Source organism: Sceloporus undulatus, chromosome 9, assembly GCF_019175285.1.
Source record: "Sceloporus undulatus isolate JIND9_A2432 ecotype Alabama chromosome 9, SceUnd_v1.1, whole genome shotgun sequence".
NCBI classification, from domain to species: Eukaryota; Metazoa; Chordata; class Lepidosauria; order Squamata; family Phrynosomatidae; genus Sceloporus; species Sceloporus undulatus.
Window position 1 is genome coordinate 14,725,639 of NC_056530.1, and position 23,104 is coordinate 14,748,742.

The 23,104-nt window shown below is 45.5% G+C and overlaps 2 protein-coding genes across 7 annotated transcripts in view; both read left to right on the plus strand.

Annotated features, from left to right (window-relative positions):
- Positions 1–4,138, plus strand: part of THRAP3 (thyroid hormone receptor associated protein 3) — a 29,922-nt gene extending 25,784 nt beyond the window's left edge. For 3 of the 4 annotated variants that reach the window (XM_042439233.1, XM_042439232.1, XM_042439234.1), the window contains 3 exons: positions 310–505; positions 1,256–1,438; positions 1,957–4,138. In XM_042439233.1, the coding sequence (XP_042295167.1) occupies positions 310–505; positions 1,256–1,438; positions 1,957–2,178 (601 nt within the window). In that variant the 3' untranslated portion in view covers positions 2,179–4,138. The remainder of the gene's footprint in view (positions 1–309; positions 506–1,255; positions 1,439–1,956) is intronic. The other variant, XM_042439235.1, reaches the window with a different exon arrangement.
- Positions 4,139–8,804: 4,666 nt separating this feature from the next.
- SH3D21 (SH3 domain containing 21) lies at positions 8,805–21,309 on the plus strand. 3 transcript variants are annotated; one of them, XM_042438927.1, is made up of 18 exons: positions 8,805–8,883; positions 10,006–10,163; positions 12,064–12,124; positions 12,225–12,349; positions 12,718–12,808; positions 13,073–13,161; positions 13,701–13,797; positions 14,448–14,554; positions 14,676–14,774; positions 15,427–15,463; positions 16,492–16,560; positions 17,345–17,471; positions 18,082–18,146; positions 18,335–18,453; positions 18,805–18,864; positions 19,595–19,746; positions 20,270–20,333; positions 20,478–21,309. In XM_042438927.1, the coding sequence occupies exons 1-18, from the start codon at positions 8,880–8,882 to the stop codon at positions 20,589–20,591; spliced, it is 1,638 nt and encodes a 545-aa protein (XP_042294861.1). In that variant the 5' UTR covers positions 8,805–8,879; the 3' UTR covers positions 20,592–21,309. The 3 variants fall into 3 exon arrangements, with proteins under 3 accessions (XP_042294861.1, XP_042294859.1, XP_042294860.1); XM_042438925.1 differs by lacking the exon at positions 8,805–8,883 and adding an exon at positions 9,776–9,889; XM_042438926.1 differs by lacking the exon at positions 8,805–8,883 and adding an exon at positions 9,776–9,889 and having other exon boundaries at positions 16,495–16,560.
- Positions 21,310–23,104: the final 1,795 nt, after the last annotated feature.

Genomic DNA, 23,104 nt, shown 5'->3' on the forward strand with positions numbered 1-23,104 from the left:
AAGTCTTGCTGGAAGACCAATGCCACAGGAAGGTTTGTTTTGAATATTGTTCCATCACAAGTGATTTTTGCAACAAGTTTTTCAGGTGAGAAAGATAGCAGGGAGCTGAGGAAAATGGTCTTATGGATAGATTGGGATATTTGCACTGGTTTTCCTAATGATGCACAAGTCTCAGTGGGCTGGGTATCAATTTGCGATGATTATCTTAGCCTTTTGCCTCCCTGAAAGTGGAGGATGGCTGAACTTGGGACTGCCAGCGTACGGCCGTTCCTAACCGACACTTCTCTTGTTTTCACTCCTGCTTCTCAGGAAGCACCGACGTGTCCGGGAGCGCTCTCGGTCAAGCTCTTCCTCCTCCCAGTCCTCACGCTCCTACAAAGCAGAAGAGTACCCTGAGGAGACAGAAGAGCGAGAGGAGCCGGCTCCCCCTGGTTTTGACAAGTCCCGCCTTGGCACCAAGGAGTTTGCTGGCCCCAGCGAAAGAGGCAGAGCTCGGGGGACTTTCGTAAGTGGCTTTTTCAGAGGAGTTGGGCCGGCTGGTAAGGGTCGTGGTGGGCTTCCCTTCATTCCAGGAAAAGGAATGGAAATGATTTGAACAGCCAGCAGAAAGTAACTGTGCATCAGTTCATTGAGAAGGCTAAGGCTTTTCTCTGCTCATCTTATCCTGATTCAGGGCAGGTGGTTCTCAAGGTTCTCCGCAACCCACCATTCTTAGCCATTTTAGAGAAATGAGACTTATTCAAGTAATTTGCAGATTAATCGAAGTAAAACATGGGGAAATGAATTGTCATGAGATCTTGTGATGGTTAACAACTGATTTAAGGTGAGGTTGGGGGGCACCTTGGAACCTGCATCCCATCTTAAAACGAATTAAAATAGAGCAGTTCTAAAAACTTATCCTTGAGCAACTGAGCACTCACTCTCTCAAGGTCAGTAGCAAACCAGAGGTCCTTGCCCACAGTGCTCTCTTGAAAGACCATAAGTGCCCAGTGAGAAGGTGCCCACCTTGAAGCTGCTGCTATTGCCTATAGAGTTTCATCCCGTCTCATCCATGTGTGTGCTGAGTGGCACTTCAGTGCCTTTCTCAGGGTTAGGTTTCTTTGTTGGTATAAACAGTTAGCATCGGAGCTGCTCAGAGTGCCCACACTTTGGAATTAAGGGCTGCAGGAATCAAGAGGTGCCAACATTCAAGTCAGCACACAAACCTTCTCTCTTTCTCCTTCCTCTCCCCCCCCACTCAACTTCATGGTGCCAGCAGCAGTTCCGGGCAAGAGGCCGTGGCTGGGGAAGAGGCAACTTTTCAGGCAACAGCAACAACAACAACAGCAGTGGTGCTGGTGGTAGTGGCGTTGGCGGAGTCAGTACTGATTTCCAGAAGCGAGCCCGAGAGGAAGAGTGGGACCCTGAGTATACACCTAAGAGCAAAAAGTACTACTTGGTAGGTGCGCATGAGGTGGGGGGGATTTGATTGCCAGGTGTGGGGATGTCCATGTGGAAAGCTTCCTTCCTGTTAAAGCTGGCGTACAGTTGTGTTTGTAGGTTTGAGACTGGGTGGCTTCATTTGGCCATCTTGGCACCTTCCTTGCCCCTTGCAGACAGGCAGCACTGAGGACTTAATGAGCACAAGTTGCAGATGGCCTTATCCCAGAGAAGTCCTGCTTGTTGTGGACTGAATCTGCACCACACTTTTTGAGACTGCTTTGACTGCCATGGGTTCTACCTGTGGAAACCCGGGAGCTTTGTTTCATGTGATGCTTAGAATATTTTGCCAGAGCGCTCCAGTGCTTGATAGAGGATGATGAGAGTGTGGCACAGAACAGGACAAGGATGTGGCACAGAAAGGGTATGGGAATGGGCAGAGACGGAAGACCCTGAGCTGGGCCGTTGCAGAACTCCGCATTTGCTGACCAACCAATGTTGTTTTTTGCTCTTGTCTTTTCTCCTTTTTAACTGCAGCATGATGACCGTGAGGGCGAAGGCGGAGAGAAATGGGCAAACCGGGGCCGGGGCCGGGGCATCTTTCCTCGAGGCCGGGGCCGTTTCCTGTACCGGAAATCAAGCACCAGCCCCAAATGGGCCCATGACAAGTTTAGTGGCGAAGAAGGAGAGATTGAGGATGATGAGAGCGGAGCCGAAAACAGAGAGGAGAAAGAAGCCCTTCAGTCGGTGGCAGAGTAGCCCCGTCGCAAGGAGGAGGAAGGCCCAAGACCCTGGAGTAGGAAGAAGATGTTTCTGTCAATCTGGACTAATTGATCCTTATTGACTAGTTGAATGTTTTGTTTTTCTGATTTTTCCCCTCCCAGTGACCCCAGAAGACGGTGGAGTGAGTTCTGTCCAATTACTCTTGGCAATCATTTCTTTTCTCTGTTCTTTATTTCCTTTCCTTTTTTTAATCTTTATTTTTAAAGAAGATAGAAAACAACAATGACAATTTTACAGATATTACTTGTCAATACATAAGTTCGTGTTTCATTGTTCATTATTAAAAAGAAAAAAACTGAGATTAAAGACTTTACAAAATTCATTAATCTCATTTGTTTTTTGTCTTCCATTATGAATCTCTGAGCTATGTACCACTGAAGTTGTAGACTTTTTAAAACTTCTATAACCTAATTTATTTTCTGTATAGCTCCAGTCTGTTATTCTCTTTTCTACTAGTTATGCAGGAAAAGACAGCAACACCATAACCTGGTTTTTATTATATGGCGCAAACAGCGGAGTATTTATGTCCAACTAGGACTTACTTACATGATATATCTCTATCTATTTGCGCCTCTCAAATTAATAAATCCAATTTTTATTTCCATTCTTGCAAAGGTTTCCATTGTAGCTCTACTTTTTCTGTTGATTTTCCATTTAACATTTGTGTAAGTTTATCCATTTCGATGACCTCTAATGTTTTTTGAAGCCATGTATATCGATATCTGGTGTAGATTGTTCTTTCCATTTCCGTGCATATGCGATTCTTGCAGTTGAAATCATATATAACATCTGTCTCCGATTGTTTCTTGGATTCCTATCTGAAATTTTATTTGTCATATTGATTAGATAAATTCCTGGTAACATCTGGAATTTTTCTCCTATTATCTTACATATTGTATCCTGTATTCCATTGCTGTAGGTTCTTGCATGTGCACAGATCCAGTGGTATTTTTGCATTTCCAGCCATTTATTTCTCTGGTCTTGTATATGATGTTAATTTTTACTGTGAATGTTCTTTCTTTTTAAAACAAAGAAAAGAAAGTGATGATCAAGATGGGGAGCAGTTTCGTCACTCTTTTGTTCCCCTCTCCCCATTCCTGTTTGTAGATGTTTTTTAAAATAACTTTTTATTTTAAGCATTGGCAAATAAATACAGTCGCCCCTGAAAATGGTTACTTTCAGAAACACCTTCCTAGTTCTTAACCTATACAAGAGCTGTATTCAGCATGTGAATAAACACCTCAATAGAAACCATTGGGACCAAACTCTGCTGATCTTAATTTAAAGGAACTGAACTCAAAAGTCTTTTTCTTTTAAAAGAATCACTGTTTGTTTGTCCACTTTCCTTTTGTGCTGGAGTTTTAAAGTTTAGCATGGCACAGTTGAAGACGCCAGTCTTTCCTCTCCCCTCCAGTCCCAAGGCCCACCCAAACGCAAAGCTGTTCTTGGTTGATGTTGGCGGCATTTTGGTTTTGTGTGTACCCTCTTTTTGCTTCCCAACACTTAACTTTCCGGGTCACGTTGTTTTCTAAGTAAACTTCTGAATATATTATGTTTAAAATGAAATGAAGCCCGTAGCATGAAAAATGAGGGATTCCCCCCAGTATTTTTATTAACCATTTTATAAAGCAATTTTGACTGACTTCTGTGATGGCGATTCTTCTCTTCAGCTTTATGCCTGTAATGCTCTAAAGGTGATGCTCCGGTGGTGATGCTTCTGTCCCTGAGTCAGCGATGGGGAACATAATGGTTTTGTTAAGGAATCAGCTCCTGGAAATAGGGCTTGGTGGAGCTCCTCTCCTCAATTTTCCCCTTTCCTCCTTCCCTCTCTGTGCTATAAATAAGTTTTATTTTGTGGGACTGAGGCATTGCTTGCTTAACAGAGCCTGCAAGGTTTTGTTTTTTTGACCCTTCAAATAAAATTGCGTTAAAATGACGGCGTGTGTGTGTCCCTCTCCTTTGAATGGTTTTTCCATCCTGCGGATGCAACAGATAAACTTGCATTCGACTGGGCCAGCAGCAAAATAACTTTGGGCAAAAGAGCATGCAAAGTCCATGGTGAAAATGAGAGAGCTTGGCAGGGGGCACACCAAAAGGCTTAAAAAACAAAAGGTGTTTGCTTCCAAATATCTACCAACGTCCTCAGGGCCAGAGGGGAATATTTTTGCCATGTTTGTAGCCTCCTTGGACCATTTTAGGTACAGGAGAGCCCTTTTTTACAAAACGAGAAGTGATCAGAGGTCAGTTTGGGGGTACATCCAGTTTGTAAAAGGCCTTTCCTGGGCCTAAAATGACCATAAATGTTCCTAGTGGGATGCTGTATGCTCTCAGGTGATTTAGATCCATGGGCGTATCTCTGGTTTTTCTTCTACTTTTTTTACAGGAGGAAGAGTTCACATTACATGAGGAAATCTAGAATCTCAGTTGTGTAAATTAAATTAAAACTGCATAATCGGTTTTTGATCCATTTGAAGCCCTGCTCCCTAACTGAGCTCCATCCTCTCCGCTTTGAAGATTTTACTTAGAAATGCTGACCACCTTTGTTTTTTGTTTTGTTTCCAGTCTTAAGGAAGAGCCGCTTGTTTGGTACATGTAGGAAGCTTGAGAGGCAGGGAGTTAAGTGCAGAGTTCGAACCCTGAAGGGATGGGAGAGCCATACTCCATTCTTCCTAGCAGGTACACCTCTTCCCCCTCCTAGTTCTAAGGGGAACGAAAACCAACTTGCCCCATTGCCCAGGGGTATAATTGTAAGTGTCTGTCAGACTTCTTTGGCAGCTCTCGGGACATGTTCTTATTTGCTGGAGCCTCATGGCGCCTGCCTTGCAGGGGAGGCTTTGCCAGGGAAGCCGTCTTCTGCCCTGAAACATTGAGCTCCTGTAATTTGAACTTCATTGCACTCTCAAGTCAATCTTCATCTCCCTACTGCCTAAGTTTCCAAGGATGGGCCAATTGGAGATTCACAGAGTGAATCAAGTTGGCTTTTTCCTGTCCAAAGAGAGTGTATGGGTAAGAATTACTGTAAAAGAAGGGAGGAAATCTAGTACAGTAAGTGAAAAAGAACCAGGGCTAAATACCCTAAAAACACCTGATCCCATCCCATCTTAGAAACTAAGCAAGGTCAGCCCTGCTTATATATGGGATGGAAGACTGGCAATGAATCTATTTCGGAGGAAGGAACTGGCAAAACTACCTCTGAGGATTCTTTGCCAAAGAAGACTAGAAAATCCACACAGAGTTCTCATAAGTGAACAGGCAACTTTCACATGCAAGTGAAAAAGATATCCTGATGTTTTGTGGCGTGTGTTCAATCAAACATCCAAGACATGGTTGTTACTATTCACAGAAATTTCAGTCTCTAGAGCACCCAAGTTTGCAGACAACAATCCAGTTGTCAATATTCTTCTGAGAAGCTTCAGTTGGGATTTCTAGAGTCCAATTTGTCAGGAAAGCTTATATGATTGCTTGTAAGCCCCTTTTTAAACTCTCCAGCCTTGACCCTATTTTTCTTTTCCTGGGTATCAAAACCCTGAGTGTGAAAACCCCAAACAGTCTTAACTGGGGGAATGGCAGAACCGAAAACAAGGCCCTCCACATCCAGCCTTGACACAACTGCAATTTCAGAATTTTGAGTGGTTGCATTTGGACAGAGCTGGCTTTGGGATTTATGCAATTCCCATGGTGTTTGGCAACACCAATGGTACCAATGAAGTGGTGGAGAAATTGGTTCAGCCACTGACTTGTATGTAGTCCACCTTGTGAGACAGGACTCAGTTCCACTAGAAGGAAATCAATATTTCCACAAGGCACAGAGGAGCCACTTCCATGAAGGGCTGGTGATAGACAAGGGATGGTTTCTTAGGGCTCCTATGCCCCCTAATGGTCCCATTGTGCTCCTGGAGAGCAGGGCTTCCCTGTCTTTAGGGTTTGGCTTCTAGAGAACATTGTTTTACTATGCTATTTAGATGGGGGACATTGTTTTACTATGCTATTGTATTCTAGAGCAGATAAGACTGGCTGGCAGTGCCAGTCTCTTGTTTGCCTTTGGCCTCTGCTTCGCCACAAATCTGCCATGACACTTTTTAAACTAGTGTCTCCCAGATGCTGCAGCTGAGTTTGAAATCTTAACGTCTGACTCTTGCATGGTTTTGGGAAAAGGAAAGAATCAGGGATAAGAGATAGCAGGATTCATGCCCTGTGGATCCAGGTGTCTTGCCAGACTTTGGAAAAAGGTAGCATTAGAGGCAATGGCCAAGAGAAATGAGAGAATGTGGGGGTGGAATACAGATAACCGCCTTCCTTTCCAAATGCCAGGCTGGCCAATGGAGCAGAGAATCTCTTATTTAAATAGGAGGTGTGGTGGTTTTTTTAAAATGGCTTTGTGAGTTGTCAAAGAGCAAAACAGGTCCTTCTGGTTGTGTGGGGGTCCAGGGTAAGGCAGCGCAACCTGGTGCCAACATCATTTCAACAAGGAAGCATCATCGCTCTTGGTGGAGGAAGAGGTTTTGCTCCGTTTTGGTGCACCAGGAGGTCCAGTCCATGCATTCAGCCATCCACTGCTTGAAATACCTCTCCACAAAAAATGTCAAAAAGCAAGCCTTGATTTTGATATTTTATATATGGGGTTCCCTTTTGCTACATCATTATATACAATGGGGCTTCAGCATCCATAGATTTTGGTATCAACAGGGGGTCCTGGTACCAAAACCTTGTAGATACCAAAGGCCCATTGTACCTTGAACATGGGGTCATCCCTTTCCCTCCAAAGAGTTTTGGGCAGCGAAACAATGAATAATAAATAAATAAATGATTTGCCCTCAGTAGAAGAGGAACCTGAACTTCTGTTGGCATTAAAAGAAGGTTTCTTGAAGATCCATGAGACGCAGAAATCCAGGAAATGGCTAAAAGGAACAAGAAGGTATTTCTGCATCTACTTTTGTACTGACTAAATAAATGCAGATAGGATTTCGGTGCATTGGGACACCAATTAGGAAGTGTGGTTGTGTACCCAGACCTGCATACAGGTGTCCCATTACACATCTTCAAAATCTGTTAATGGGATTTCTTAGGCCGCATCTGCGCTGCAGAAATAATCTAGTTTGACACCACTTTAACTGTCCTGGGTCAATGCTATGGAAATCTAAGAATTGTAGTTTTATGGGATACTCCTTCTCTGTCAGAAACCTCTAAGGCCACAACAAACAACAAATACCAGGAGTCCATAGGATGGAGCCATTTAAAGCAGTATCAAACTGGATTATTTTTCAGTGCAGAGGCAGCTTTGTTGCCTCTGTTACATAGCTAAGTATATATAAAATTCAAATTTAGCCTGGAAAAATCAATATGCAAAGGATCATGTGGCACCTTTAAGTCTCAAAAGTGCAAGAAGTTCCCTTCATATATGCAAAGTTACACAAGATAGCCGTCATAGAAGATTCCAGTCACAATTTTGTTTGTCTCCAGCTGCTTTCATAATGATTGCTTAAAAATGGAAATGCTGTACCTACACAATTTATCTTTGGGCTGCTGGGATGAGAGGTGGGTCCTAGTCTCTCGCACCCATGGAAAAATGGGATGCAACCGGTTCACGACTCAAAAATATACCCCATGGTAGCTCTTTTATGACAGAATAGTTTCCATTTCCTTTACTGAGAGAAACAGGGACATAATCCACCCAGGGTGACCAGATGTCCTCCTTTTCCATGACATGCCGTACATTTCTGCCTTCTGTCCAGGAAGAATTTCAAAAGGTCCTCCATTTCGAGCAGGACTAGGAGGCATGCATTTACATTTATAAGAGTGTTTATAGTTTTTACACTTAGCCCTCTGTATTGTATCCATGGGTTTTTTGCCCATGGATTCAACCATCCACAACTTCAAAATGTTCAAAAATAATATCAATCCCAAAAAGCAAATCTTGATTTTGCCATTTTAGATGAGGGACACTGTTTTACTATGCCACTGTATGCAATGGGACTTCAGGGTCTGTGGATTTTGGTATCAATGGGGGGATCCTGGAACCAAAACCCTGTGGATACCCACTGTAGTAATAATAATAATAATAATAATAATAACAACAACAACAACAACAACAACTCCATTGTATATAATGGGATTTGAGCAACTATGGATTTTGGTATCCACAGAGGTCCTGGAACAAACCCCAGTGGATACCAAGGACCCACTGTAGTAGTAATAGTAGTAGTAATAGTAATATCCCATTGTATTTAATAGGACTTGTGCATCCATGGATTTTGGTATCCACAGCAGGTACTGGAATGAGCCAAACCCCAGTGGATACCAAGGGCCCACTGTATTTGGTAACGTCCTACATTTTTCTTGTACGTCCCACATTTCTGCAGTGCTTGTCCTTCATTGCTGTTTTGAGGGCATCTGGTCACCCTGGCCAGGGGTCATGCCAGTCAACCCAGAGACTCCCTGCAAGCTCTCAGCAGCTCACAAAGTCGAGAGGCCTCTGTGCGAGGAACCTGTCTCACCTGTTTGCCCAGTCTGGGCCCGTCCCTCTCCTGGGTGCGCACCTGGCTTGTCCTGATGGGCCCTTCCCTCTTTCTCTTGAAAGAAGGAGCGCTCCATCTCAGCCTCGCACTTCGCCAGGAGCCCAGGGCTGGCTGGATACATGCAGGTTCTGGCGGCTGGGCACCTTTGAGAGAGGAGGCAACATGGGTATGTAAAGGGGACCCTGTCTTTCAAAGCAGCCTTGGTTTGAAGGGTGCAGCAGTCCTGGGATGGTCTGTTGCTTGCATTTATTTATTGCATTATTAAATACGTTGTTGCATTTGTTGCAATGAATGTGCATGTGCTACCCAGTGCCCAAACTCCACTACATCATACACAGTGCAACACAAAGCATTAGCTGGGTAGGCTTGCCTTTCCTTGTTCTGCCATCAGTGTAGCATAGTGGTTAAGGAGCTGGTCCTGAGTTCTAATCCCATCTCTGTCCTGGGGTCCCTTAAGCTCCCTCCCTGTCTGTGGGATGGAGGCGAATGGTCCAGGGTTGGCCTACTGTACTGGATGGTTGTACAACATTTGGAAAAGTAGTATATTGTGGAGGCACATTGAGATTGAAGAAGATTAAAGCTAAGGATTAAGATTAGGTAATCATGCATAAAAATGGGTTTGGTTCAAAGCTTCAGTGTGCGAAAAGTGTTGGGAACGGGAGTGACAATTGCTCAGAGTGCTTGTGCGTATGAGTGTTTGTGTAGTTCCAGGAGCACAACATGGTCCTAGGTACTCTGCCAGATTTTGAGAGACAAAATTTGGCAATCCCAACCTGATTGCTGTTCTTAAACATTTATTTTAAGAAAGGGGAAGAAGAAGCAGTCCTTCTGTAATATTCTTGCTGCACTTTGCAACCTTCAGAGGCATTTAAAGGGAATGTAATTTGAGTCCTCTGCATTCCACACAACTTTATAAATGCCTCCCCCCTTTAAAATGCCAAGAGGCCCCTTGTTGGATACAGACCCCAATACCCTCCCCCAATGTGTCTCTATGGCTAAGAGAGTAGGAACCTCTTGATGGTAATAATAAATATTTGAAGGAATGTCACATTGAGGAGGGAGCAAGTCACAGTGGCTCTCCTGAACTTCTTTCAGGCAGGAATTGTTTCCTGGGAGAGATGTTTCCTAGACTTCATTTCTTGGGATGCCCCTCCAAGGAGTGACCAGGCTTGGTACTTGCTTAGCATCTGAAATCAGAGGAGATTGTGGATGTGTTGTTGTGGGGGCGAGGAGAGGCTGTGCCTCGGGGGGTCCCTGGGAAAGCTGACCCCCGACTGTTCTTCCCCAGAGGTCTTGGTCCTGGTGGACTTTGAGGGCCAGTTGGGCGATGAGCTGAAGATCGTGGCCGGAGACATCATCCAGAAGGTCCAGCCGGGGCCGGAGGAGGGATGGCTGCAGGGTGAGCTGGATGGCCGGGTGGGACTCTTCCCTCAGCTGTTTGTCCAGGTGAGTGTCCCCCAGCCAGGATCCCAGAGACCCCTTGGCACAACAGCTGGGGGTCCTGCCACCTTCCAGGTGTGACTGGACTGCCTCTCCCAGCAGCTAAACAGACCGTTCCTCCAAACAAACACAACATGCAGAAGTAAAACATTTTAGAGAATATACTTCCTCCCTCCCTGGCTTGTTTTCTGCCTTGGGCCCCAGTCTTGCGCTGTATCTGTTGGGGTGCTGCCTGGATATTTGCCTTCGGACAGAGTCCACGGCCGAATGATGCAAATTGTTGCTCCGGCTGATTTGCACCACGGAGGGTGATTTGCTTAGATGGCACATGGTGGCAAAGGGCCAGGCATAGAACTGGATAAGAGGTGGCTCCTTTCCACACCCATTATCCCCTGCCCATGGTTATCTGGAGCCTTGCTTTCCAGGGCCCTCGGACATCTGTTTAAACAGGAAGCTAGCAAAGGCTGGAAACAACTAAACCGACCTGGGTGCAGATGGGCACACATGCCAACTCAGTTGTGCACTGAGCCACATGATGCTCCATGTGTGACACATGGGAATGTCATTCCCAGATGTGTGGAGGGATGAATGGAAGTCCCTCCTCTTAGACAGAGCTTGGTAAAGTTACTTTCTTGGACTACGTTTCCCAGAAGCCCCCAGACAGCATGGTCACCAGAGTTGTAGCTCCCCACAAATGTTGGATCTTGTACCCCTAAACTCTTATAGCAACCAGAGCTAAACGCATGAAGTAACAAAACAACATTTTCAACAGACTTGGCCTGGTGTCTCCATCCAAAGTCTGGGAATTGTAGTTTGGGGGAGAAAGAGAGGCATTGGGGGCTCAGTGCAAAGGCACCTTGGCTGCCCCATTGAACTACAATTCCCATGGTTGAATTTGTTGAAGTCTCTTTCTCAATCTTCTTCCACCCCTTGTAGCCCCACCCACCCTCCATCACCTATATATTTGGGGCCAATGAGTTTTGCATTCTCTGGTTTGCTCTCCAGGATGGCTGTGTTTCCACGTCGTTTCTATTCTCTCCGCTGGGTAAGGGGAAGAGGAGGCAAAAAGGATGGGATGGCGAGGCATAATCTTCCTCCCTTTGCAGTCTGCATGCTCTCAAGTGCCTTTTTTTCCTGAACCAGCAGTGGGTCAGTCTAGGTGACCCTTAGGTACCTTTCCAACTCTTATGTCCACGCAGCCCAAGACAGGATAGCATGAAGCAGAGCAGCCAGAAAACCTAGAGCTCCTTGCAGGCTTTAGTCCATGGTTTTGTTCCTTGAGATCCAGAAAGGGAGAAAGAAAGAAAGTCCTGGTTTGTGGGACCAGAGGCTTAATAAGGCAGGAATGCTCAGACAGTTTGTGGAAAGGGCTGGGGTGAGAGCTGGAACTGGCCAGTGGGGGTCCTGAGTGCAAATTTCTTCATCCAGGTTGAGCTACATCCAGCAAGGATGCACAACAGGTGGAGATTAGGTGGCCACTTTGCAGGTGGAAAGCAGGTGTTCCCTTGTAAGGGCTAAATGTCTCTTGCACCCATGCATCTCTCCAACCACATCCCTCTGGCTGCAAAAAGGGTTGGGGGCATCACCCATCTCCTCAAGCATGTTTCTGCAAAAGTGGTCTCTGAGGCTGAGTAGATGGCTGAGCAGAGATTTGAGGGATTGGAGAGCTGCAATTTTCTCTTTTTCCTGCATGAGGAGCTGCAGCTGCTTAAATTCTCCCTTTCGTGACTTTTAAAAGGACAGGAGTGTGCATTCCTCGCTGTTGAACTTTTGCATTTGTATCACCTTGCATCCTGGATCTGTCTGGGATTACAGGATATGTGATGATGAGCTATCCATCTCCTGCCTTCTCTCCACCGTTCTGGGCTTTGCATTCATGCTTTTTGCACTTGTGCTTTTCCTGCAGGAAATCCCAACCAGCCTCCGAGCGGATGGCACCCAAAGGTACCCCCGATCTCTCCGCAGTGGTAAGTTGAACAAACCAAAGTGCGGTTTTGTCAAGATACAAGCACTGAATGTATCATCTTGTTCGTGGGATATTCTGCGTTTGTCTTGTCATTCCTACAGCACATGCTACGAAAAAGTTGGCAACCACGAAACAACGCTGGTGTCAGGTCACCTTCCCTTATGTCCCAGCGAAGGAGGATGAGCTGGAGCTTTGCCCTGGAGACTTGGTGCAGATCTTGAAGGAGGTAAGATGGAAGAGTGAGATGTTGGATGCGGTGTTTCATGTGTGGATATTAGTTATGGGTAAGAAGTTTGGGGAAACATGCTGACCATCTCTTTTTTGTGTAGTGCAGGAAGCTTTTCCTATTTTTTCCATCTTATTTTTACTTCTGGTACCAAATTTTCTGTGGAAGAACTAACACCCAGGAAGACATCACTTTTGTTTCCTGAGGGATCCTGGTGATGGTGGTCTGCTTGTGGCCCCATGGAGTCCTCTTCTCCAAAGCAAAGGCTGCCCTCCTATTTGGCCAGATGGCCGCCTAATTCTCCAGTCCCACTTTTAAGACAGTCCTTCCAAAATAACCTGTTTCATTTTTCTTCTACTCCTTTTCAGATCGAAGATGGCTGGTGGCTGGGAGAAAAGGGAGGCCAGCTGGGCGCCTTCCCTTCCAATTTTGTGCAAGAGCTGAGTGGCACATCCTCAGGTGCTGAGTGCCAATCCGGGGATGGCATTGGGGGGATCAATAGTAGTCTGAATTGGAAACACAAGTGGCACAGTGGAACAGAATTAAGAGAGCATTGTTTTAACTGTGTGCAGTGTGTCCCATAAATCTTGGGGTTCTGTGCAACTGGGAGATTCACAGTTTTGGAGATAGTGGTTGTAGCTTGGAATCGGGGGGGGGGGGGGGGGGGGGGGGTATAAATGCCCTCCTCCCCCATACTTTTCCCTCTTCACCTGTTTCTTACAGATGCCTTTTTCCTGTCACCCAAAGGGGGTGCAGCCAAGCAGCGTCCCAAAATGACGAACGAGACCTTTCTTCTCAATGAGACTGAGAAGGTGAGTGGATGCAGGACGCAGGTGGCTCTTGGGTCAGTTGTGGGCAGCAAATTTGTTCTGGTTTTTATTCAGAACTTGAAAGGAGCTATCCCAAGGCATGGGATAGGTTTGGTGGGGAGATGATGAGCACTTGGCTAGCACCTTTCAAATTGGATTGGAAGCCACCATCTGCCAGCGCCCAGCATGGCCTCTGTGAAACTTTGGAGCCCATTCACTTGGGACATAACTGTCTTTGTCGGCATCCATGTGCTGCTCTCTGCCTTGCAAGTGGTTGGTGGTTCCTCTAGCTCACTGATTCCCAAACTTTGGGATTTCAGCTCCCAGAAGCCCCAGCCAGGTTGGCCAGCAGTGAGGAATTCTGGGAGCTGAAGTCCAAAGCATCTGGAAGACCAAACTGTGAGAACCACTGCTCTACCTGGAGTACATAGCACTGTACAGGACGTGCCTCCATGACCGTACACATGGACACATGTGTCCAGCATGAATCCCCTCTTTGTTTTCTCTCTTCCTTCCTCCTTCCTCCTTCCTCCTTCCTCCAGCTGGAGAGTCCATCAGAGAAGGTGGCTTCTCCTCCTCCTCTTCCTCCTCCTCCTCCGGCGCAAGAGACCCCAAAAGCCCAGCCCTTACAGGAGAATGGTGAGTGACCGCCATGGCCACTGCGCATGATTGGGCATATGGGCAGAAACAGTGCAGTTTTGAAAAGCTCTTAGTTACAAAAGTTAAGACACAAACTTTATTAGATGTGAAAAATACAAATTAAAATAAATAGCATTAAAACAGGATGAAATACTAATATAAAAAACACTATGTGTTAACTTATTATTATTATTATTATTATTATTATTATTATTATTATTATATTTATTAATATCCCGCACTTCTCCCAAGGCTGGGACACAGGGTGGCTTGCAACATTAAAAAACACCATACAGTTAAAACATACAAAAATATTATATTAAAACAGAATTAAATTACTACAATAATTAAAACTTACCAGCCAGTAATGGTGGAGGGTCTTTCTCAGGGGCATAGTGATGCAGTGGATCCATGGTGGGCTTCAGTCTGCCTTTGAAAGGCACTTCCCACTCCAGGATGAGATCCACCACCTGACTGACATGGGACCCACCAGCAGCCATGGGTCACTCTTTCCCCTCACCCTCTGAACAGCCGGATGGTGGCAGTCTGGTTTGGTACTTGGAAGGGACCCAGCGAAAAGTGGAGATCCAGTCACATCATGTCTGCATCTGCGCATGTCCATATCTGACCTGGCTTCTGTTTCCCTCCAGCCCCAGGCGACACTCCTCGATACTGTCGGGCCATGTTTGACTATGAACCAGAGCATGAAGATGAGCTGCCCATCCGGAAAGGGGACCTGATTCTCTTGTTGAAAAAGGTGGGCTCTTGCAGTGGGGAATGGGGAGGCCCTCTGCCACACAGTGGAATGGAAGTGGGGGGACATGCCTCTCATTCCTCCTGCACCCCGAATTTACCCCTCTCTCTGGTTCCTTTTGCAGGAGACAGTTGACTTGGGCTGGTGGGAAGGAGAGAACCGGGGCAAGAAGGGCCTCTTCCCTGACAACTTTGTCATACCGCTGACCCATTTGGAGCCTGGGGTGAGGAGGGGGACACCCCACACAGGGGGCAATGGGGGATTTGGGGCACCTGGCTGGCGTGGTGCAGGGCACTGCCTGTATCCTCCAACATGTTACAGATAGAAACCAGGACATGTGTGGTCAAGACAAAAAAGGTGATTCATGAGGAAGGACGGACAATCTAAGAGAGGCTGCAGCAGTTTGCTTTTGCCTGAGCCTCCTGGGAAGGGGAAGACTCCATTCCCTCTTCTCAAAAAAGACTCCATTCCCTCCTCTCTCATTCCTCCATTGAGTTAATTGAATGCAACCCAACTTTTTGCACTTTGAATTCTGTTTAGAGCAATTGAAGCTGAAGACGAAGAGGGAAAGTGAGATGAGAGAGAAGCGGGGACATATTAAAAGCAGCTGGAAAAGTGGGATGGCAGAGGGTTAATTGGGGCTGTCCCTGCCAAACTGGGACTTTTGGAGAGAATGGCACCCTAGGTCCTCTTGCTTCCTTTCTGTGGCATTCCTGTGTGCTGATGTTGCATCTTGGCCACCATCACTTTCCCCTGCTTTGAACCTTGTGCGTGAATGTGAGCAAGTGCAACCCAGACCTACCGAGGCAGCCGCTTCATGTGACTCAGCCCCCCTCTTCCTTCCCGTCGTCACCCCGTGCCTTGTCTCTCTGCAGATCAGAACCAAGGTGCCCACAAGGAGGAAGGAGGCTGGTGAGTAATAAACCTTGTCTTTTGCAGGGGAGGAGGGTGATCAATGCCACCTCCCACCTCCAGAAACCCATAACAAGCCCCCTTCTCCACTCCCTGGTCAAATTGACCCTTTTATTGCTTCCTTCAGGGGAAAATGAAGTACAAAAGTTGACCCGAGGCCAATAATTGGCTATTTTGAGTAGACCCATCAATTCAAGTGCTAAAGTTTGAGTCAACACATTGGTAAATCCCATGGGTCCAATGGATTCACTTCAACTGGGAGTCCCAGTACACCCTCTGGGTCATACAATGGCTTGGGGTGTATCTACACTGTGGAACCACTTTAGCTCCTATGGGATCCTGGGACTTTTTAGTTTGGAGAGGCATCAGCACTCTTTGGCAGAGAAGGCTAAAGGCCTTCTAAAACTAAGAAACCCTAGGATGCCATAGGATGGAGCTACAGCACTTATAGTAACTGTATTATAGAGGCACCATTAGTTTCCTCTTGGTGAGTCCCAGCTGGAGGAGACGCATTGAATCAATTGTTGAGCGATGGGTAGATGCTTACATAAATCCCACTGATGCAGTGGGTTTACTCCAGTTGGGACTAAACAGTAGGATTTGGGCTAATGCCTTTCAGGTTGATTCTTCCTTCTTCATGTCCCACTTGCAAGCAAGAGCGAAACCTACATCTCTTCTATGTTGTGCAATTGTGACACATTGATCCCACTTTAACTGCCATGGCAACATCTTATGGGATCCTGGGATTTGCAGTTTTGGAGAGGACGCTTGGAATTTTTTGCTAGAGAGTTGTAGTGCTGCAGCAAACTACAAATTTGAGAATGCAGCTGTGATAGTTAAAGGGGTCCCTGGTTGGTGGTAGAAAAGTCCTGTGCAGAAATGATACCTCCGGCCCTTAACCACCTGTGGCTTTTTGCATACTGATGTCCAGAGAAATGTGGCCAGAGGGACATTCCCCATTAAAATGTTACCTTCCAGATGTAATCTTTAGTAACATTTATGTGTGTTTATTTTTTAAAAAAATAAAGCAGCCAAGGGAGTAAAAAAGAGCTTGCAGGGCAGCAAAGGAGAAATGAGACCACTTGGAGACCTCAAAGGTGAGTAAATGGGGTGATGTTGCATAGGCCAGGAAAAAGGGGGGGAAAGAAGTGTGATGTTTGCTTTCTGTTGCTTTCAGTCTTTACAAAATTCTTGCTTTGCTCAGCGGTGGCACAGACAGATTGTTGCCTTTCCTTTTCCTGCTGTGGTTTTCCTGCTTGCTTTCAATTCGGAGAGGAGTAATTGGGTGCTTCTGCAAAAACGAATGATGTTTGCAAGCTCATATTGTAAACGAAGCTTGGGAAAAGTGCCTTTTGGGGGGACTACATTTCCCAGAAACTCGCCCAGCCAGAATTGTCATTCTCCCAAAAAGGCACTTATTCAAGTCCTGGCCATGTAGGTCTTATTGAGATGCTGCCAAACTGGTGTTTGGGCTTAGTTTGAATGCACTGCTCTTTTAATGCTTCCCATTAGGGTATGTAATTGGCATATCACCCAATTATTCTGCTGAGGATGAAGATGACAATAGGATGCTTAAAATGTCTCCTGGAAGAGACAGGTTGCAGTATGGGATGACAGGAGAAAGAGGGATCATGGAATGGCAAAAACACCACCCCAAAGAAACAATGTTAATGGACTCTGTTGCATCACAGAGTGAAAAGGTTTTGGTGTCGGTTTGAGGCCAGGGGAATGGTTATCAATGGCTTTGGATGCTTGTGCACAGTATGTGCATGGAGAATTTGAATGTGGAAACAGCACCAATAGGCTGTGAGGCATTGTGTAAGGCTTGTCACGTTTGTATTCTCTCCATCTGTCCTTAAGACATCCCTCCTTGTTTTGCAGATTTCAAGGAGCAGAAGAAAATGGAGGCCTCCAAACCCAATCCTCCTCTTCCTCCGGTCAAGAAAGCAGCTCCTCCACCTCCCCCTGTGCCAACCAAGGCCAAGCCAGCATCCTCCGTTCCCCAAAAGTAAGATTTTTTAAAAATAAAAAATTATTATCTACACATAAAATACAAAACTTCTGTTGTTACACTGTTACAATCACAAATTTTACTACTATACTAATCAATATGTTATGGCATTTACAATGTCCTTTATAATACAATGTTAATATTTTATCTATTAAACTTCCTCTGTCTTTTTGACAATAAATCCTACCGCTACAAAATAAGCATTGTTTGTCTTTATTTTTCCCAATCAAAATATGGAGAGAGAAAAAAATGGTTGAAAATCCAGAAGATATAAAACACAATTGGAAAAAAAGAATGTAAAACCAGTTGGAACATATATCATTAAAAGAGGCGTACGCCAGCACAACAATTAGACCTAACCAAACTACACATCCCAGCATTCCACAGGATGGAGCTATGACAGTTAAAGTGGCACCAAACGGCTTAATTTCTGCAGCGTGGATAGACTGTCAGTCATGCTCAAAATTGAGGACATTTTGGAATACACCTCCTGGACAGAAGGTTGAAATGTAGGACATGTCTTGGAAAAGGAGGACATCTGGTCACCCTGGCCTTGGTTTAGTGGTGTCCCCATAATCCCCCAACTCAATCTCTGATGTTGTTCCAGGTCCTCAAACATCCCAGTTTCCTGCACAGCCACACCTGGAGGGAAAGCCAAATCCAAGGAGACAGGTAGGTGCTCCCAGCCTTCTTGGTGCATCTTACTCTTAAGTTGTCTTTCTCCTCTGGGTCAGATCCACTTTTGCCTTGTTTTGGGTTCAAACATTTCCTGGCCTGCACTGAAGAGCTCCGTGGTTGCTTGTCCTGCAAAGCACAGAATTCCTCACCCGTCTACTCCATTTCTGTCGCTCTCCTTTTAGAAAACAACACTTTCGATGCCGTTGTGGTTCCTGGTGCCAAGCTGACCCATCCGACAACCAGCCGCCCCAAAATGCCAGGCAAGCGGCCACCCAGCCAGCTGATGGCCGGCTCCATGGTGGTGAGTCCCTCTCTGCTTCTGGTGGCTGAGAGTCTGTGACCGTCTGCCCTTAATCGGCCCAAATGGATGTATCTGAGAGTCTTTGACCGTCTGCCCTTACTTGGCCCAAATGGTTGCAGCATCTGTGCTTCCATGGGACAGAGCTGTGGGAACAGGAGAAATTAAAGGCTTTCCCCTTTCCAATAATATTTCCAAGCTGTGGATGCTTGAATCCGTGGATAAACAATCTGTGGATATGGAGGATTAACTTTAGCATCAGGAGTTGTCCATCCACCATGTGAAGCTGAGATGCAGGAATGGCTTGCCTGATCTTGATGGTTGTTGCTTGTTCTTTCTTGTTGGCTGTTGCAGGTTGAGAAAGGGCCCATTTGTCCTACAAACTCTGCAGAGAAACCCAAAAGCCCTGAGCAGGTGAGTTGAGGGTTGGGGAACAAGCAAAGTGAAATGCTCTTATTTGAGGGAAGAGCATAAAAGTCCTTTCCTCCATGGAAGCTTTCATTACCCCAAGGGTATGCACTGAATCCTCTCAGTTTAGGAAAACACATAATCCTGGAGCAATAGAAAATCTTCAGTCACACCATATGTAACAAGCTGGATGGGAGACTTTGTGGGAAAGAACGGTCCATAGAAGCGAGGCAGACAAATAGATATTTAAACATTTGGTGCACTTTCTTAGAACTACTTCTGAATTATGTTATCAAGTTCACCCAGTGCATTTCATTTACTGCTGCTTTCCTTATTCCAGTCTCCATTTTCTTTCCCACTGTGCTTTTGTCTAATCTGTGCACAATTACCTGTTGCAAGAATGTCTTGTCTGTGTGTAGAACAAATGTGAAAGAAACAAGAGATAGACTTAACAAAAGTTAATTGTTGTGTATATAGGATCATCTGGAATGGGGTGAGAGAACCATTTCTGGGTGGGATGCGTATGTCTGTGTGCGTCTCCGTTATAACTGACAATCACCTTGTTTCTGTTGTATTAAAAATCAATAAAAGCACATTAAAACAACCAAAAAGGAAAGAGATTGTCTCACAGCTGAAGGAGAAGTTACAGCTCTTGCAGAAAGATCTCAACCTTATAGACAAGCTGGTCCAACTGTGACTTCATCTGACTACTCTCCTATCTTTATGGTTTTGGCAGGTGAAGGTGCCATTGCTTTCCAAAAGAGCTGAGTCCCCAATCGCAGTTTTGGAGAATCCCTCCTCCAAGGAACCGCTATCTTCTCTGGAGGACTTCAAGGCTGAACTCCGGACACTGAGGACCCTCATGGACCTGATGCATGACCAGCATCGGTGAGTTGGGCCTGCTTCCCTTTTCCTTAAAACCAAGAGTCAACCCTCCCTCCATGCACACTTTTAGGAAATAAAAGATAAATAAATACATTAAAAGGAGATCAGTGTAGCTCAGGAGTTAAAATCCTTGCTGGAGAATCTGAATGCCTTACTGAATTACATGTCTAGGGATCCCATAGGATCCTGCTATGGCCATGGGAGTGGGGTTACAGAGCTATAGCTGGGTAGGTGAGAAAGGGGCCCTGATGAGTTTGCAGATGAAAAAGGCAGTGGTCTATCTTGCAACCTGAGTTGCAATCCGCCACGGTGTGGAGCAGGAGAACCAAAAACTCCTTGTCCAAAAGCAGGCGCTCTGGCTCCGTCTGTTGGAGAGAGGAGTGGGTATAATAGGTTTTTCAGCCCTGAAATCGACTTGAATGGGAGATAACCAGAGCCTGAGAAAGTTAATTTTCTGGACTACAGCTGGTTGAGGTCTATTTTTGATTTAAATATTGCAGATGTCTCTCTGTTTTTTTCCTTGCAGGAAAGACATGGAAGAGCTGAAGGCAGAGATGAGCCAAGAACAGACCAAGAGAGCAGCTCTGCAGGTGGGATGTTATCCCCTCTCTCATTGTGTATAATGGCACAAGAGAGAAACAAAATGGTGGCTGTGCCCAGTTGGGACACTCTGGGAGACCTTTCTTGGTGTTTCCTGGCCTCTTGGCCTCACCTATATTTCTTCCTCCTTGCAGGCAGAGATTGAGTGGCTGAAGCAGACATTGCCGACTGTAGGGTTGGTGGACCAGGGCTGCAAGAAGCCCAGTGGTGTGGAACCGGCAACCCTTGGCATATCCTCGCTTGGTTAGAGCAACCCCTACAAGGTCTCCACTAAGGACTGAACCAGTTGCATTGCATCCTGTTCTCCATGGCCATATTGTGCTCTTAGCTGGATCTTGGGGGAACAAAAGTGCTACAGTCCAGTGATGCTTGAGGCCAATGTGGTCTTCTTGGCTGTGGTCCAGCTGCCACAAATGAATATCTCATTTTTCTAGAAGGCCTTTTACATCCAGCCTGGATTGTCCAACAGTGCCTATGGAAGAAGAGACACCAGTTGTCCTTGCCACCTGAGATGAGGCTGCGATGTGCCACAACCAACACGGCAGGCCAGTTGAGAAGCTAGGGAGACACATATCTGCATGTTAAGCTCAGTTTAAATCTTGCAGCTCTTCTCACCAATAGAATAGGAAATCCTTGGCCAGAAACTTGCCTGCCCCAACTAGAGTTGGCCCATTGAGTCGATGGGATTTACCAATGTTTTTGGCTCATCATTAGCTGATTCAGTGGGTTTTTTCTAACCAGGATTAAGGAATAAGGTTCTGACCCCTGTCACCTTAAGCTGTCCTTAAGGGAGGATCCTTACACAGCAATGGTGCAATTCCTTTGCAAGAGGCCACAGCAGCAACAAGCGAGTTGATTCTGTGGTTTGGACCCTCTTCTTCATCTTCTTCTGCAGCCATTTTGGTCTCACCTAACGGTGACTGATTCTTTTAATGCGTAAATATATCACCTTTTTAATTTAAAATAAAAATATTTTTATATGCAAAAACTGGGAGAGTCTCCGTTGTTTATATGCAAACAGGAGTTGGGGGATGCATTGCACAGTGATGAGGGTCAGAAGCAGGTTTAGATGTCTGCAGAGATCAAAATATCCTATCTTGATACTTAGTTCTCCTCTATGTTTCCACTGAGGGCCATGAAATATTTTGATTTTCTCACAATTCACCTGCAGTGAGAAGAATAAATTTATTTCCCACCCTTCTCCAGGGAGAGGAAGGATTTTGACAGCAGTATACATCCCTCTATGCAGAAGATTCAGCAGAAAGGCAGTCTAGTGTAATCGTGTAAATATGCAAGTGCAATCTGTAGCAATCTGGTTCTCCATGAAAGCATTTCCCTCCCTAAAAGGGTGCTCTGGTGCATGAAAGTTTTCTGCCACATCAACAAAAAAACCTGTTGTTCCAGCAGTCTCACTGTTTGTCTTTGCTCAGAATGAAAAACAGCAGAGCAGCAGTTTTGATTCGATTGAATATTTTAGCCAGGGCTGGATTTGAGGGAGGCATTCTGCGTGAAATTCACATGGCGGTTTCATAGGCGATGATGTGGGGCAGGAATGGTGGCAAAAGGAGAGCAAAAGGAGGACACTGCTTCCCCCAAATAAGTATTTTATATTCCATTTTCAATCAGCTTGTTTTAAATGGTTTCATTTTGATGGGCTGTTTGACAGCATTTGAACAAAACTTTTTATATGTCTTTATTTGTGACTTTGAAAGTGCAAGAACCAGCATGTTGTAGTGGTTTGGGTGTTTGGACTAGGACTCCGGGAGACCAAGGTCCAAATCCCTGCAAAGGCAATGGAAACCCACAGGGTAACCTTGGCAAGTCACACTCTCTCAGTCCCAGAGGAAGGCATTGGCAGACATCCTTGAGATAAATTGTAAGAGCCAGCATGGCATAGTGCTTTGGATGTTTGACCACAAAAGACTCCGGGAGATGCAGGGTTGGAATCCCTTCTTGGCCCTGAAAACCGACTGGCTGATTGGGCAAGTCTTACTCTCACAGCCTAAAAAAGAAGGCTATGGCAAACTTCTCCTGAATAAATCTTGCCAAGGAAAACTCAAGACAAGGCTCAAGATAAGTTGGAGTGGTCCAGAAGGCACATTGCAACAACAAAGTACCTTTCACTGCATCTGTTTTCATTTTTGTAAGCCACCTTGAGTCCCAGCATTGGAGAATCAGTGAGCTATAAATGGATAAAAATAATAATAATAATAATTATTATTATTATTATTATATTATTATTATTATTATTTCCATTCCCTGAGCCCAGAGGTTGCTTTTAAACAGCCACCTCCAGTACTAGTACTGCACAGAGCCATTGTAAGAGGGAGAATCCAGTTTTGAGCACCAGATGGCAACAACTGCATGCTTCTCAGCTTCTCACTCCTAGATCCAATCATTGAAGTTCTCTTTATATTTTGGTCATCCTATGTCTGGCTTCAGATGGACAGCCAAGCAGAGCCATCCCCATTGCACACACTGTAAGGTTTTGCGCTAGGCGGTCATAAACCTTGCCTCCTTATTTTTCTCTGTCCCTTCCATCTGATGGCAGCCATTTTGTGCATGGGCTTGAGCAGGTCTGAGTCCACAAAAGCTCCCAAAGTGACCACAAGAGTCTCTTTGGAGGAGATGTTTCCTGGGAAGGGAACCTGTTTAGCAGATGCACTGCGTAAATGTATGACGCCCATGATGGTACACTGGAGTTATAATGGATTGCACTGGCATATAACTGGTGGCGATGCCTCCACTCCCCTTTCGCACA

Bases quoted from the DNA above. Each gene is read 5' to 3' on its own strand.
- SH3D21 (XM_042438925.1), top strand. From the start codon at position 9,862: ATGCCCCTCCAAGGAGTGACCAGGCTTG. The intron at 17,472-18,081 runs GTAAGATTTTTT...ATGTTGTTCCAG, and splicing joins GCATCCTCCGTTCCCCAAAA to GTCCTCAAACATCCCAGTTT. The intron at 19,747-20,269 runs GTGAGTTGGGCC...TTTTCCTTGCAG, and splicing joins CTGATGCATGACCAGCATCG to GAAAGACATGGAAGAGCTGA.